Source organism: Boleophthalmus pectinirostris, unplaced genomic scaffold, assembly GCF_026225935.1.
Source record: "Boleophthalmus pectinirostris isolate CB_2022bp ecotype Guang Dong unplaced genomic scaffold, ASM2622593v1 HiC_scaffold_16, whole genome shotgun sequence".
Classification (NCBI taxonomy): domain Eukaryota; kingdom Metazoa; phylum Chordata; class Actinopteri; order Gobiiformes; family Gobiidae; genus Boleophthalmus; species Boleophthalmus pectinirostris.
The window spans coordinates 9,694,227-9,711,761 of record NW_026571095.1 but is presented as its reverse complement, the minus strand read 5'-3'; the positions used below and the strand labels follow the sequence as shown (position 1 = coordinate 9,711,761).

Here is a 17,535-nt window from a genome sequence, read left to right as displayed (position 1 = left end):
TGAAAGTAACAGTATTTTGATAGCAGGAAATTGAGTGATGGAAATATAAAAAAAAACATTGTACTCCAAAACTTAAATAGCTCAATTTCTTTCATTATTGATACTTTGCATAGGGTGACCAGACATCTCCTCCTTTTGGGACCAAAAACATCCAGGAGGAATTTTTAAATTATGCCAAAATGTCCAGGATTTTGACTCTCTTGGTTGACAGCTGGGACACTCATCTCAGTTTTGGCAACAATCTTTACTCATCTGATCAGATACAATCTCATACAATAAGATCTTATTACTTACTTCCTTGGATACAATCACTTCTCCAGCACCGTGCGTCTAAACTCTGCCTTCCCGTCAGCGAGGGCTCAGACCGCTCCTTTGATCAGGAAATGCACCTACATTTATTAAGCGTATTATTACGAAGGCACATTAGCTGCTGTAGAGAGGTTGACGCAGATCATGACGCAGTTCTTCTCATCTCAAAATCAACACTCAACAAAGTGGCCTCATATTAGCAGAGATACGTTCATAAATCCTAGATGAAAAAGTTTGTAGCGTCGCAAACTCAGACGCACGTAACCGCGCTGTGGTCATGGTATACAGGAATAGTCTGGCCTTCAGCAGCGGTACCTCATGATAAATACAGGATGAATGCAGGAAAAAATGTGTTCAGACGTCCTGATAAAGGCTAAAGTCTGTGTTCGTCCTGCTCTGAATCACTGCCTGTGAAAAGTGGGCTTTATCAAAGCAGGGGACAGGGGACATAGACACTGTCAGGAAAATAACAGGCTAATAATAGGCTACACTGGTTTATATTATTGAGCTATGGCTTAGTAGACCTCTAATATGCAATGAAATATTGTAAATTGTCAAAAATTCCCCTGATGAGGACTCCAGACCCCTGACCGTGCTGCTCGATTATGGAAAAAATCAATCAATATTGAAATCATGATTATTCGAACAATTATTTTTTAGTTAAACAATGCATTTATTCAGCTAAAAAAAAACAAAAAACACTTTCTTATTGATAACTTACATAAAACTTTCAGACTGGAAAATAAATATAGGCTAAAAATATGTACCTTAGATATACTTTGAACATGAAATAGAAAAACATAAAAGTATCCAAAATAAACTATATATCCAGCTGTTCTACAATCTCTATATTAAAAATATCCCAAAATAAAAGTTTGTTTCTACTCGATTATATGAGTTTGGAGATCGTTTGACTCACAAAACGAAATCACGATCAAAATTCTATTAACTGCACATCCTTACACATAATATCACACATTTGTAATATTCAATTCAAACACCAAAAGAAATCGCAGTTACAAAGTACAAACATTGTCATTTTTTTCGCCCCAAACCCAGTGTCCTCCTTCTCGATAACTCCAATATTGTAATCCAAACTTTGCAGCTAACGTCATCAATATTCCCTGGGAGTATGATGCTAATTGTAGGCCCTGCTCTGTCTGAAAATTTGAGCTTTAGGGCCTGTTTACACGGGTAAAAACGAAAAAATATTTTATCGTTGTATCGTATCGTTTAAAAGTTGAATACGCTCCTCTGTAGCGTTTCCGTCTACTAGGGCTGGGAAGATGCCGATACGATACATACCTCGATACATAGGTCACGATACGATACATATTTCGATACAGGGAACTTATGATTCGATATGATATATTTAAAATTGATTCGATACCGTTCAATAAAAATAAAGGCTAAATCATGTCTGTGTTACTAAAAGTTTTTGTTAAACCACTTCTTGTACAAAGTGAATATGAAACAAAAACATTTTAATCCTCAAAACTGTAAAAATGTCAAATGTGTCACATGCACTGCCAAAAATTAATTCTAGCCAAGTTAAGATGACTTGAATTAAGAAAGTTTTATCATGATTTGAGTAAATTCCACTTGACAAGTTAAATTATCTATCAGCGGAATACGATTTTTTTGTTCTTAAAATATGAAAATACAACTTGCTACACTTAAAAAAAGAAAAACAGCAACCCTTAAACTAAGAAATGAAATTGAATGTCGCTTGAATTTAGAAAAACACTTATTCCATTGGTAGAGTCGACTCAGATAAAGTCAAATGTTCTTAATTTTCATTTTAACTAACTTTTTTGCTGTGTGAATGAGTTTCCTTCCATTAAACAAACAACAAAACTGTCGCGCTGTAACAAAATAATTTAGTAAAATACACAAATAATACTCAATATGCGATATATCGATACAGCAGCCCACGATAGCGATACTGTATCATTACATTAAACGATACGATATATCGATATTTCAATATTTTTGCACACCCCTACCGTCTACACTGCTCAAGACGCCAAACTGCTCACGTCGCGTACACGTTTACGTCACAAACATCACCACCTAGCGTCACCACCGAGCCGCCTGACACCGTACCCAATCGAATTCCACACACATTTGCGTCACCGTATGCTCGCAGATTTCCTCCTGAAAACGCTTGTCGAAACATGGTATAAAAAGTGAAGACGCGACTCCATTTTTGCCTCTTCTGTTCAGACGTCATTCAGACATAGCCTTATTTCCTCGGACCACAAAGAGCTGATTTGAAGTTTCTCCCAAATGAAATCACAGTCACAAGCTCCTAAACAGAACCATGAGCGTTTATATTCATCACAGGTTCCTGAAAGTGTGTTGTTTAAATCAGTTTTGTGTTTTTTCTCTGTTTTTTCTTTCTGGCGTTTGCGTTGTGCCACCATGGTAACCGCTCGATCGGCTAATGCTAAAGAACAGCTAGTTTACATCCACGAATACAAGTGGAGATAGTGAACCACCTTGACGCGCTCAACAACAGCCCAGACTTTACAGCAGCCCACCGGCACATCCCCTCTCCGTCACCCATTTTTCTTCTTCTCTCCTTTTCCGCTCGAGGGGAGAAAGTAGGAAGCAGCTCACTCATAATCATTTGCGGCGCATCGATCTCGTCTCAGATTGATGTAGATCATTAAAAGTGTTTACATTTTGCCAGCCACTTAAGTGATTATGACAAGAGGGATAAGCTGTCCGGGCCAGTGGAGATGAGAAAAGATGGATGGATAGCTCCAGTGGCCTCGCTCCGCTGCTACAAATGGAAAATGCTAATGCTACGACAGGCTAACGGAATATGTCATGGCGCGTCTGCTAATACCGGAGGGACTTTAGCTGCATTCATCAATATGTGCAAACTCAATTCAAATGTGCCACAATCGCAGAGCATAGCACGGATCTACATCAATAGGACTTTTAGAGAGCACTGTTCTGTTACAGTATTGTGAGTAATTCAGTGTCAGAATTGAATCCTTCAAGACCTAAGGGCAATTTTAGTACATTTGTCCTCTCCTGGATTAATTTTGCTATTAAAACTCCCCCTTTTTTCAACACAAACTTTTATTTCACAAACTGCATGCTGTAGTTGTGTCATGTGGCTGTAATAAAAGTTATAGGACCAGAAATACAAATGAAAAAAGAAATAAATAAAATAAAATTCACACTCTTTCATACAAAACACACAGCAAACACGTATAAACAACTTTTTGGACATGAAAAATGTTTAATTTAGGGCCTTAGCTACAAACTTGCAAAATATCAAGTCTGTAAGTAAACTAAAAAATATCCTTATTATCCTCAAAACAAAAAACTAAAGTGCAGAGGCCCCATGACTTTCCTGGTGCCAGTCATGGAAATGGCTCATGTCAGGTCCAGGGCACAGAGCCACATCACTATCTACATTTCCATGGTGTTTATTTGGATTTGTACATTTTGAGTGAAATATCCCTTTTAAATAAAAATAGCAAGGGATGCAAAATTACACGCTGACAAACATGCATAATTTGCCATTTATTTGAGAAATAACTGCACTTAAAGAGGATTTTTCAATTGTTACGAACACAGACACTCAGAGTAGTCAACCATTTTAACTAACTACACTCTTTGGCAAACTTTGGACCAATCAAAATGGATGGAGCACATGCGTTTGGTGGAAAACAAAGTTCTTATTGGACACTTGTTTTCACACAGCATGTGTATGACGTACGATAATGCCAGAAATATGCTTGGAAAGCTGCAACTTTTCAAGGGACTTTTTCAGGTTTCTGTTTTGTTATGGTTGGAAAGTTATGCGCGGTTATTTAAAACATATACCCAGGTATCATATGATACCGTCAGTCTGAAAGAGTTAAGATGAATGGGGAAAAAACTTAAATTTATGTGACATTGTTTGGATCTGGTAGCTCCCTCGTTGACTTGAGATCCTTAATAGATCACGTCCGTCCCACAGTCACCAGCCTTGGCGTCACCCTAGACAGTGATTTTAAATTCGATGAGCAGATAAACGGCATCTTAAAATCAAGGTTTTATCATTTATGGCTTTTATCCAAAGTCAAACCTTGTTTATCTTTTAATCTTTTTGAACAGGTTGTGCATGCTTTTACTACTGCGATGCACTTTACACAGGCATCTCTCAAAACGCACTTTCCCATCTGCAGTTAGTCCAGAACTCCACGCCACGATTTTTAACAGGAACCAAAAAAACAAGAGCACATCATACCAATCCTCTCATCTTTTCAATGGCTTCCTGTTCGATTTAGAATTGATTTTAAGATTTCATTATTTGTTTTTAAAGCTTTGAATGGACTGACCTCACAGCAGGCCTCAGATCTCATCCAGATTTACTCCCCCGTGCTCGCTCTGAGGTCCGAGGGCCAGTTCCAGCTCATGGTGTCTAAGTCCAGACTTAAAACCAGAGGGGACGGGACCTTCTCTGTGGCCAGCCCCAAACTCTGGAACACTCTGTCCCCCCACGTCCCAACAGCCCTCACAGTGGAGTGTTTTAAGTCTCGTCTAAAGACCCACTTTTATTCTCTGGCTTTTAACACCGCGATAGTTGTGTGGTCCTCTGTGTCTTTTATTTATTTATTTATTTTATTTTATTCATTGTTCTGTTGATGATTTACTGTCTTTTGTATTCATTTGTGCATTTCAAATTGAAATGTGTTATGTAAATTACTGATTACTGGGTTAATAGTATGGTGAGAAATTGTTTTAACTTTTAAACGTTTTGTAGTTAAAATTAGGCATTTTGTGTGTAAAAATGCCCCAAATTGCACATGTTTTCACTATTTATGTATATCAGCAATATAAATAGAGGCATTTCCAACTTTCTTTATCCATATTAGGTACAGAACTTTTAGAGAGTGGATTTTCAGTGACAGCCGAAGCTATTTTACGCGCCCATTGATTCAGTTCAGGATTTGATCTTTTAAAAGAAATCTGTACAATCCTTCAAAATTGTGCAAGAGCGTGGAAAAAAATGTCAAAGTCAAATGTCATTTCCTATACATGAAAGTTGATTCAGTGAAATAGTCAAACATCTTCATGTGTTTGGACTGACCTTTTTGTTCTAGTTGAAAGCTTATTTGTTAAAGGTCCGATATTAGGCAAAACTGACTCCTGTGAGATTTAAGTCTTGTTATAATGCTGTTACCTCCTCTGAAACAAAGCCAGAGTTGTGTTTTGTTTCATTCACACATTTGCATTTCTAGTTTGTTTACATCTCCAAAGCTGAAAATGTTCTGTTCCCCCCTGTGATGTTATAAAGTCATAGTGTTCAATTCAGCAGCGACTGTTTACCCTTTGTTTTGAGGAGAGTAGCAGTTCCAGGGCTGAAATTATCCAAATGATTCTTGTGAAGGTGTAGGGAGTTCAAAAACACAATGGAGCACTTCCTGAACTCAGCCTAAATATGCAGGCTTTGTGTGTTAAACATGTGAATGGAACAAAACACAACTCCAGGTTATTTTTGAAGAAGAAACATTATAACACAGATCCAAAAATAGCACAACATGGTCGCTTTAAGAGAGCATACTGACCCTAAACATAAAAATAGAAGAATAATGAGTTTTGCCCAGTGTCACGCCATAAAAAATGAAATAAAAATTGTGCCTCTTCCAGGTGACGACGTGGGACTGGACCAGAGCGGAGAAGAGCTTCACCGTCTACGAAATTATGTGCAAGATACTAAAGGTGAGGGCTGGGCTTTACGCGGGTCAAACGCAATTTATCTGAAGGGTCAGGGTCAAAACAGATTGATTTCTTGTCCTTTTTTCATTATTTGCGAAGCTATAAATTACCACGAATGGCACTCAATTGAAAAGACAAAACTGCTAGGAAGTGGTGTCAGCCAGTCGGATTTTTTTTAAACATAGGAAATGTTTTAACAATAGTAGGCAACATTATTAAAGGGGCCATATTACGTTATATTCTGATCTATCGTAAAATACCAAATAATAGCCTGGGTGTTTATTTGTTTCAATCACTTAACAGACCAGGCATTTATTTGAGACCAGGCGGCAGTTTGGAGCAGCTGATTAATTCCTTTGTCACAAAAATCTTCCTCAGCAACACTGGGAAGATATGGTACTCAAATTCTTTAAGCCAGTATGACTATAATTTACAGTTTTTACGGCATGCTTCAGAGGAGGCATCGCTGTTATCCTATGGCCTGGCGACTACTTTGCTACCCTGTCTATGATTCGGGATGAAAAAGTTTCAAACTTCACCAGCTTCTCGGTGAATAGATGCATCAAGAATTTCAGACTTCCGGTCATTGCGCAGTGCATACTGGGAAGGATTTTCCGAAAAAGTGAGCATCAAACAACCATGTTTGTTTTCCCAGTGGGATGCAGTCTATTGACAAAGCCAGTCTTTTCTAGTCTTTTGAACCATATCACTTTTGTTTCTGGTTCTGATATTGTCATATTTTAGTTTTGGGATTCGGACATCGTAATTGTGTGGTTGTTGGATGTCCTAACACCAGAAAACGGCTCGAGTGATTTGTTTGCAAACTCCACAAATGCAAAAGGGAATCAGATCTGTGTGACTGCAAACCTCCGTTCAAACTGTTTCCCTTCCCAATGGAATTGAAAAATAGTGAAAGGCGAAGGTGATGGGCAGTATTGATCTACAGGAAGGACAAAAAAGGTAACCTTTGACTACCTAAATCATCCTGAGTTTGGAGCAAACATTTTGTATGACAATATCAGAACCAGAAACAAAAGCGATATGGTTCAAAAGACTAGAAAAGACTGGCTTTGTCAATAGACGCATCCCACTGGGAAAACAAACATGACAGTTTGATGCTCACTTTTTTGGAAAATCCTTCCCAGTATGCACTGCCCAATGACCGGAAGTCCGAAATTCTTGATGCATCTATTCTCTTGCGTCCTTCTGGGCAATAGTTGTACGTCTTCTGCAAGTGAAGATGTTGCTGTTGTTGTTTATCTCTCCTCATCTTTGCTATCACTCACCGTGGCGTACATTTGTTTCGCCATGTCCCTGATCATTTTGCGGGACACTCTCTCGTGGTGTGCTCGTTTTCTAGTAACCCATTCCCACATGTTTAGCTCAACCCCCTCACTATCCTTCTTCCTACCTCAACCTACCCCTTCGCCGTTCTCCTCAGACCTACACTGAATGTCAGATTTATTTTTTCGCCAATCTTTCACTTTCTTTGGGTCGACAGAAAAACGTCTCACGGCTGCTTCTCCCGAGTTTTCCTCTGCATATTTTACCACAGAATGTTTAAATTTTAAGTCGTAATTTTATTTTTTCATTGCAACAGGGCTATGGCGATCAACAGTGTGGTCAAAGATGTAAAAACAAAGCAAAACAAAACAAGAGAAAAGAAAAACTTGCAGCGTCAGTGGTCACATCTTCTTCCTTGATAATTTTTTTTTTTTTAAACACATTAGACTCAGCGTTCATTTGGTATTATAGGGTATGTTATAATGTTGTTTCCTCATCAAAAACAGACCTGGAGTTGTGTTTTGTTTCATTCACACATGTTTATCTCACAAATTCTGCATATTTATGATGCAAACAGAGCTCCACTGTTTTTTTAAAGTCCATACACCTTCACTAGAATAATTTGGAATTGCAAATCTTTACTGAACAAAAAGTAAAAAGGTAGCTGTTAACTTGAAAACTACTGCTTCATAACATCACAAGGTGGAACAGAGAGTAAAAAAAGGATTACTCAGAGCTGTGTGAAACAAACTCAACTCCAGGTACGTTTTTGATCAAGTAACAGCATTATAACATGGCTTAAAGCTTAAAAGTAAAATTTGCTTAATATAGGACATTTAAATGAGGAAAAACAAGGCTGTCTGATGATGGGAAATTTCAAGTTTCAACTCAAATAACCCAGTCTAGTGTTGGACATTGTGAATTATGCATCAGTTGCATTTCATGAGCGGATTTAATTGCAGCCTCAGGACAGACTTCTAGGTAAGAGTTTTTTAGGTCAGATTCTAGTCAAATAATTAAGGACCTGAGGCTACGCTGGAGTCCATTTATTTATCTTAAAATCTGTATCGGAGAATTCTTAATGTAGAGGGGTTAAAGCCGAGCATTTAAAGACACGTAATAGTTAACTTGTGGTTTTGTTTTTGCTCTGTTTTAAGTTCTAATTGGGTGGAAATCAATTGCAAAAGTCAAAACACATTTATTCCACTTGCTCCTTGTTACTGGCGGTTCCCAAGAGGAGACAGGAGCAGTGCATAAGCTGGCCTCCACTCTGTCTTCATCCACACCACAACTAAATTATGGAAAAGTCTGTTTGGGTTGTCCTTGAAAACTTCGAGAAAACTTCCTTTATGAAATCAAAACGCAGACACAAAAAGATGGTGAACTGCTCTGCTCTGCTGCAAAACACCATTGCAGTGTTGTTGCAGTAAGGAAAATTAGATGAATTAAAAAGAGCATTTTCAGGTTTTTGTTGTTCAAGGTGCATTTTTTCTGGTCTGTCAAATGCTTTTCGTCTTGGAGATATTATTGCTTTGTCTGGAATGTTTCACAGTATGGAATAAAACCTTTCTATCATCATGGAGACCAAACTAGACCAAGTTACAGGTCAGATCTGTGGAGAGGCAATCCGCTAACAGTCAGAATGCCTGTTTTTCTAGGTATTTTTGAGCTATAAAATCCACTTGTAAAATTAATGTAAGGTTGTTTAATGTCATACTGTGGAACATTCTAGTCAGAGCAGTGACATATCCATAGAAACAAGCAGGTGATGGACCCTCAAAGTTATATAGTGCACCTTTAAATGTAGGACACTTAGGCTACGTTCAGACTGCAGACTGAAATGACCCAAATCCGATTTTTTGGCTTCTATGTGACCTGTATCTGATCTTTTAATGACAGTCTGAACGACACAGATCCAATTTTTTCAAATGCGACCCAGGCCACTTCGATATGTGCTCCTAAAACCGATACATATTAGATCTTTTGACATGCGACTTCAGTGTGAACGGCCAAAGCGCATTCATCCCACCTACACGTTATCAACAAGCCACAAACGTCACTATTCTACACTGAAGTAGGCGAAAATTGTTAATGAACTGTGTGTCACTGAAGCGAAGCACATCACCACTCACCACTCTTGGCTCCGTCTCCACATCCACACGTTCCTTTCAACGGACGTTGCTGCCACTGCCCCACGAAACACCACAAAACGAGAGGAACTTTTAAAATCTCCAGGTGCTCAATGCTGCATCCATGTTTGGACAACTTCCGTAAACACAGAGCACGCTCGCTGCGGTTGACGTCATCGTGTCTCCAGTGCACATGCGGGACACTTTTGGGCCGTTTAATGTTCACACTGGAGTCACATACAAGTCACATTTAATTGGAAATGTGAACGACCTCGCAAAAACATCAGATTTCAGAAAAAAATTGGAATTGAGCGTTAAGCCCTGCAGTCTGAACGTAGCCTAAGTTTACTCAGTATTTACAGTTAATAAATATTACTCAGACAATTTTTTTTTTTTCTGTACACAAAAAGGATGGGACAAGATTTCAGGAGACAAAATTGCCACACCTCAGGAGAAGTTCTAAAAAACAGAGCTACAATGACTAAAATATTAAAGTTTTTAAGTCCAAAAAGGCAGAGCTACAGTGACAACAATATTAAAGTTTTTAAGTTCTAAAAAGCAGAGCTACAATACAGAAAGAAAAAAATCTGAGGCCAAAATTGTGAACAAGAAAGCATAATTTATTCATTATGTCAAAATCTCATCTCATTCTCCTGAACCCAATCTTGTGTCTCATCTCACTCCTAGTAAAAAAAAAAATATTTTGGAGCAGGTTAATTACTTACAAGTTAGGTTTGTGAAGTTTTTCAGTGCAATAAAAACATAAAAACATCTCACATTGAGTTTTTGTTTTGCTTAAAAGTTACGCAGTGAGGCTTTAAAATTCAGTTCTACTCCCCGTAAGTGTTTCTATCCCACAAAGTTTTCCAACTTTATGTGACAGTTTTAGGTAGGACAGAGTAGTAATAGAATAGTGCATTGGTCTCTGTAGCAAAATGGAGAATGATGACCTCTCATTCTTATAACTCTAACAACGCACACGACTCCATAATCATTTTCAACAATCACAGATCCAGCCTCGCTTTCAGAACTCTGCTGCATTATCCCGTGAGTGCTCTCCAGACCACTCTCCTCCACCGCCTATACGTCTACTCACAACATCTGCAAACTACTCTCTCTATTTCCTATAATTACACCCTTTCTCCCCTCTCTCTCCTCTTTCTGTTCTTTCTTTCTGTCCCGTTTCTCTCTCCCCTCTCTCTTTCTGTCCCCTGTCGCTCTCTCCCCCTCTTTCCTTTCTATGTCCCCTTTCTCTCTCTCTCTCTGTCCCCTCTCCCCCCTTTCTCTCCTTCCTCTCCTCTCTCTTTCTGTCCACTCTTTCTCTCTCCCCTCTCTCTCTTTTTTCTCATCTCTCCCTCTCCCCCCCTTTCCTCTCTGTTATCTCTTTCTCTTTCTGTCCCCTGCCACTCTCTCCCCCTCTTTTTCCTTTCCTCTCCCATCTCCCCCCTCTCTCTTTCTGTCCCTCTCCCCTCTCTCCTTCCTCTCCCCTCTCTCTCCTTCCTGTCCCCTCTTTTTCTCGCCCCTCTCTCTCTCTTTTTGTCATCTTTCCCTCTCTCCTCTTTATCATCCCTCTCTCTTTCTCTTTCTGTCCCCTGCCACTCTCTCCCCATCTTTCCTTTCTATCTCCCCTCTCGTTCTGTCCCCTCTTTCGCTCTCCCCTCTCTCTCTCTTTCTGTCATCTCTCCCCCTCTTTCCTCTCTATCATCCCTCTCTCTCGCTTTCTCTTTCTGTCCCGTCACTCTCTCCGCCTCTTTCCTTTCTATCTCCCCCTTCTCTCTCTTTGTGTCATCTCTCCCTCTCTCCCCCTCTTTCCTCTCTATCATCCCTCTCTCTCTTTCTGTCCCCTGTCGCTCTCTCCCCCTCTTTCCTTTCTATCTCCCCTCTCTCTTTCTGTCCCCTCTTTCTCTCTCCCATCTCTCTCTCTTTGTCATCTCTCCCCCCTTTCCTCTCTATCATCCCCCTCTCTCGCTTTCTCTTTCTGTCCTGTCACTCTCTCCCCTTCTTTCCTTTCTAATCTCCCCTTTCTCTCTCTCTTTATGTCCTCTCTCACTCTCCCCTCACTCTTTCTGTCCCTTCTCTCTCCCCTCCTTCTTGCTCTCTTTTTCTCTCCCCCTTCTCTCTCCCTCTTCTTCCCTCTCCCTTCTCTCTCCACTCCCACTCTGTCTCTGCCTCTCACCCCTCCCTCTCTCGCTCCTTAACCATCCCCCCTCTTTCTCCTCCCTCGCTCCCCTCCTCTCTCTCCTCTTCTCACCTCTCCGTCGTTCCCTCCCTCTCGTCTCTCAGGATAACGACCTGGTGGATAAGAGGCGTCACTGCTTCAGCGTGCAGACGGAGACGGGGGAGGACTTGTTCTTCAGCGTGGAGCTTGAGTGTGAGCTGCTCACCTGGGAGAAGGCCTTCCAGATGGCCACTTTCCTGGAGGTGGAGAGGATACAGGTGACTCTTTATGTTCTTGCCAGCCCGTACAGAAGCCCTGTCATGATAATTATAATTACAACGGGCTAGTGTGAGCAGACCTATCGAATCGTGTCCAAGCACAGAAAGTTCTTAAAGTGCAGGTTGGCCAAAGCACAGCACAGTTTCTCATGTGAAGTGGACTAAGCAAGTGTGACATCACGTATAGCATTTGGCTCCAATCAAATGAAGCTCACGAGGCTGAAGGGCGAATTTGGAGCCAGTTCCATAAAAGGAGAAGGAATTTATTTACGTATAAAGCAGCAAAATAAGAACACCAGGATCATGCAGGGTGGGTTAAGTGACAGCCCGGAATATTGGACATAAGAACTTATTTCCTAGTGAGCCAGAGTGTTGGAGACGTGTGGAGACACTTTTTAAAATATTCCATCCAGTCCTTGTATTTGCAGAGGTCACTCGTGCTAGGCTAGTGCATGTTAATGGCCATAGTTAGCCTGCCACTAAAAACAGTCAAGCACCCAAAGCAAAACAATCATAACGCCAGACTGTTGATGTGAATGTCTGTGTTGATAAAATAATTTTACAAGTAAAACCAACCTTGCATTTGAAGGATTTATGTCTGAGCAGCAGCAGTGAGTTGTACTTCTTGATAGAAAACTTGGCAGCGGAGGACTGATAGCCTGAGCCATCAGTCAGTTTCACTTCATGGAAACTGGTCTCGACAGTAGGCGGGTACTTTTTTTATTTAACCAATCGCTGCTATTTGGTTGTGACATATGCAATGCGCCAAATCCCGTAGGAGGAAGGGCAATAACGTCTTTCCCTTTGATAAAATTCACCAAACATTCTCTTTGTTCTGGCTTTAAATCCTCGATCTCGTGAATCACTACCAACACAGAATGTCTGACTTCGTCTACATCCATCTCGACCGCTTTATTTACTGTTGTGCTGTTCCACAAAAGGGACCCAGACAGGCGCTTGAGTTTGACGTCATGGCTTCACAGCTCTTCGCTGATTGGCCGGTGTGCGGTCTACAACTTCTTGGGTTCTTGCAAACTGTCTAGCGTATTCTGATTCCTGAACTAGTCACTGGAGAGAAATGAAATTGAGAGGAGGCACTAAGTTGCGCCTGCCTGGCTACCGGAGTGACATCACCTAGCACCTATCTTACCGGCAAAGTAAAATTCCCTCAACATGCGACAATTCCTGCGATGCAAGGTTAGTTTTATTTCAAACACATTATTCTATTGACACAGACATTTACATCGATAGTCTGGTGTAATAATAGATTTTTAGTGTCAGGATAACTATGGCCATTGACATACACTATCCTAGCACCAGCGACCTGTGCAAATACAAGGACTGGATGAAATATTTAAAGAAGTATCTTCACACGTCTCCAACACTCTGACTCACTAGGAAATGAGGTCCTATGTCAAAAATTCCGGACTGTCCCTTTAATACGAACATTTTAGGACCAAAATAACGAGGCTCACTGCAGCAGCTACAGAGAGGTGACAGTTTTTCAATGTAGAGTTGATGGAGCTGGAAGCGCCCCCATGAACACTTCCTATCTGGAACAGCGAGCACATTACCTACATCCATTTCTATCTATTGTACACACATAACTTTAGTATACGAGCTCTGTCATGCGCGCTGGTGTTACTCATCAGAGGAAAACAATGAAATGGTAACAGTAAAAACTATTGACAGTGGCAGAAGTTTTGCAGTCTCATCTCCTGTAGTCCTCGATGTTGTTAAATCCATAAACACACGGAGGAGCACGTTTCACAGCGAGACTCATATCAGGCGCACTGTTTAAGAGGTATTTCATGCTGCTGGGCTTATTTTCTACAGCGTTGGCACAGTCAAAGATGTAAACACACAGCGCAGTTAGCTGGCGTTATCAGGGAGGGGTTCAGTGTGGTTGTACAATTCTGAGTGAGGACCAGAGAATCACGTTTCAGCACGAGACAGTTCAGAAAGTCTACTGTGAGTTTGAACTTTCACTCTCAAAAGTAAAAAGTTTGTAATATAAATGTTGTGTTTTCTTCTTTTAAGACAAATTGTAAAAAACTAAAATTTGTTGCATTTCGTCTAATCGTCTAAATCTTGTTAGAAGAAAGCACACAAAGTTTTTATATAATAAGATGACAAAATTAATTTAATTTCTAAATATAATGTTGTAAAGTCTGTATTTACTATTTATATTGTGGATTCTCACTGAAGGCATCAACTCTGCATGAACACATACGGAATGTAAAAAAAAAAAAGTGTGAATTGATCCCACATTTTACTCCAAAATGCAGGACTGAAACATTTTTCCTGAGAACTTTAACAAGACCAGAAGTAAAACCAAACACGAAAATCCAAAATTCAAAATGGAACTAAAAAAAAAAAAAAAGGTGAGACACATTAGGGCATGGCAAACAATCAATACAACAGGAAGTAAAACACAAGACACATACATTTTTACAGATTTTTACAGAATTTCAAAATAAAACTTGATGTGGACTTGGTTTGAGACTTTTTTGGTCCTTGTTCAGTCCTGGTCTAGTTCAGGTTTAGTTTTGGGTCCAGAATTTTGGACATAGGACTTCAATAAAATATTTCATCCAGTCCTTGTATTTGCAGAGGTCACTGGTGCTAGGCTAGTGCATGTCAATGGCCATAGTTAGCCTGACACTAAAAACAGTTTTACCCACTCCACAAAACACTCGAAGCAAATCTATTATTACACCAGACTCTCGATGTAAATGTCTGTGTTGTTAGAATAATGTTTAAAATAAAACTAACGTTACATTGAATGAGTCGTCACATGTTGAGGGACTATTTTCTCAGCTGCAGCGGAATTTTACTTTTCCGGTAAAATATCAGTCCACTGCTGCCAAGCTTTCTATCAGGAAGTACAACCCACTGCTGCTGCTCAGACATAAATCCTTCAACTGCAAGGATGGTTTTACTCCTAAAATGATTCTATCAACACAGGTATTCACATCAATATTCTGGTGCAATAATAGATTTGCAACTGTTTTTAGTGTGAGGCTAACTATGGTCATTGACATGCACTAGCCTAGCACCAGCGACCTCTGCAAATACAAGGACTGGATGGAATATTTTAAAAAGTGTCTCCACACGTCTCCAACACTCTGGCTCATTAGGGAATGAGGTCCTATGTCCAAAATTCCAAACTACCAGTTCCTTTAAGTCCTGGTTTAGTCCCACTTTCCTGTTTTAGAGTTATCATGTCAACAGTATAAAGTACTTTCAACATGATCCTTTATCTTGATGTTTTTCTGTAGCTATATATGGCACTTCAAACTCTGTTATGACAAAACTACCATATAACACTGTGTACTTTGTGATAACATCTTCGTCTCTTCGTCTTTGTGTTGTCCAGTGTAAGACATACGCGTGCATCATGGAGAGTCACCTGATGGGGCTCACAATAGACTTCAGCATGGGCTTTGTGTGCTTCGACGCTGCCTCCAAGGTGAGTGAAGAGAAGGGGAGCACTTTGGGTCATGTTAATACCGGGACAATGGAAGCAAAAAACATCAAATTTTCTCCAGGACATGATAAAATACCTAGATATTGTTGAATGTATTGTTGTGGCGCGGTGAGGATCTGTTTTCATGAATAATTTGAATTTATACACACGAAATGAGTCTGTTTTCTGGTTGAAATGCTGTTTGTCAATGCCAATTTCGTCAGATTGCAGAAGCTAAGCAAGACCGGGCCTGGTTAGTACTTAGATGGGAGAACGTACCTGGAGTTGTGTCTTGTTTCATTCACATGCGTTTGAGTGACCCTTTATTATTAGTTTGTCAATATCTCCAAAACTCAGAATGCTTTGTTCCACCTTGTGATGTAATGAAGATGTTGTTTTCAAGTTAACAATGACATTTTACATTTAGTTCAGTGGAGATTGGCAATGCCAGAGCTGAAATGATCCAAATGATTCGAGTGAAGGTGTGAAGTTTAAAAACACAGTGGAGCACTTCCTGTATTACCACATGACATCACAAGATGGAACAGTGTTTTCCGTTTGAAAGAAGAACTCAGCCTAAACATGCAGAGTTTATGTGTTAAACATGCGTGAATGAAACAAAACAACTCCAGATATGTTTGTGATGAGGAAACAACATTATTAGACTGATTGATCAGCCGTCTGACCTCGCCCTGACCTTAAGATTTTTTCACTTGATGGAAGGCGGGTACTTTTTTTTATTTAATCAATCGGTGCTGTTTGGTCGTGACATATATAATGGGCCAAATTCCGTACAAAGAAGGGCAATAACGTCTTTTCCCTTGATAAAATTCACCAAACATTCTTTTTGTTCAGGCTTTAAATCCTCGATCTCGATCACAGAATGTATGTCTTCGTCTACATCCATCTCAACCGCTTTTCTGTGTTGAGTCGCTGTTGTGCTGTACCACAAAAAGGACCCAGACAGGTGCTTGAGTTTGACATCATGGCTTCACAGCTCTTCGCTGATTGGTTGGTGCACGGTCTCCAACTTCCAGGATTCTTAAAACCCATCTAGTGTATTCAGATTGCTGACCTAGTCACTGGAGAGACATCAAATAGAGTGGAGGCACTAGGTGGCGCCTGCCCGGCTACAACATTATAACATACATCGTAAAACTGCGCAATATAGGGCATTTAAACAAGAGAATTGGCGATAGAGACAGATTTATGTATGGAGTATTTTAGTTTATGGGGAGTAGCTGACTTGTTTTTCCTACGTCATTGTTCTTTTAAAATTCTTGATGCTTTTAAACATCAAAGCACAAGCCTAAATTGATATAAGAAACAAGAGTAGTGCACAGGGCTTTTTGCATTACTGGATGGCATTCAGATTACTCCCCAATATTGCTTCTAATGCTTTCTGTGCTTTGAATACAGCTAATGAACCCTTTGAACAATAGTAAAGACAATAGTTGTACGGTTGTCAGTGTTGGTTTCTCACTTCAGGTTAGCTTTGTCTATGTAATCCAGCTGCTTAGAACCAAAGATCCTAGAGTAGCTCCCTCAAAATAGAGATTTGTTTTTGTTTTAATAAAAAATTTAATTCTGGTTTCTGAAGTAAATTTCTCATAAATTTTAGACTTTCAGAAAAAAGTTAATATTAAAAATTTGAAATCTTGCTCAAGGCTAATACGCTACCAGGTAACTAATGACCACAAGACCTATAATTTGATGTATTATTAAATCTTTTTCTGAAACTTTATAAACTACCAAGTACTTTGTGTAACTTTTATGGTGAAGGATCCATCAAATACTTTTCTTCATGGAGATGTTATGGTTTTGTCTGGAATGTTTCACTGTATGGAAACTTTTCTACCTTCATGGAAACCAAACCAGACCAAGTTACAAGTCAGATCTGCGGAGAGGCATGCCCACACACAGTCGCAATGCCTATTTTTCTTGTATTTTTGAGTTTTAAAACAACCTGTAATTTAATAAATATAAGGTAGAGCTGTTTAATGTCATACTGAGAAACATTCAACATAGAACATATAAACAAGCAGGTGACAGAAACCACAAAGTTACATAATGCACCTTTAAAGCATTTGGCAGAATCTTGAGTTTTAAATGTGCTTTTTGCCTGAACTCTTCATTTTCGAAAAGCCTATGAGAAAATTAATGGAAAATTACTTCAGAACCGGA

At 39.7% G+C, this 17,535-nt stretch overlaps 1 protein-coding gene across 1 annotated transcript in view; it reads left to right on the top strand.

The window, feature by feature from the left end:
* The window catches only part of sntg1 (syntrophin, gamma 1), a 187,396-nt gene that overhangs the window by 150,539 nt on the left and 19,322 nt on the right, over positions 1 to 17,535 (top strand). The window contains exons 14-16 of the mRNA XM_055151904.1: positions 5,965 to 6,036; positions 11,730 to 11,882; positions 15,262 to 15,354. Coding sequence (XP_055007879.1) covers positions 5,965 to 6,036; positions 11,730 to 11,882; positions 15,262 to 15,354 — 318 coding nt within the window. The remainder of the gene's footprint in view (positions 1 to 5,964; positions 6,037 to 11,729; positions 11,883 to 15,261; positions 15,355 to 17,535) is intronic.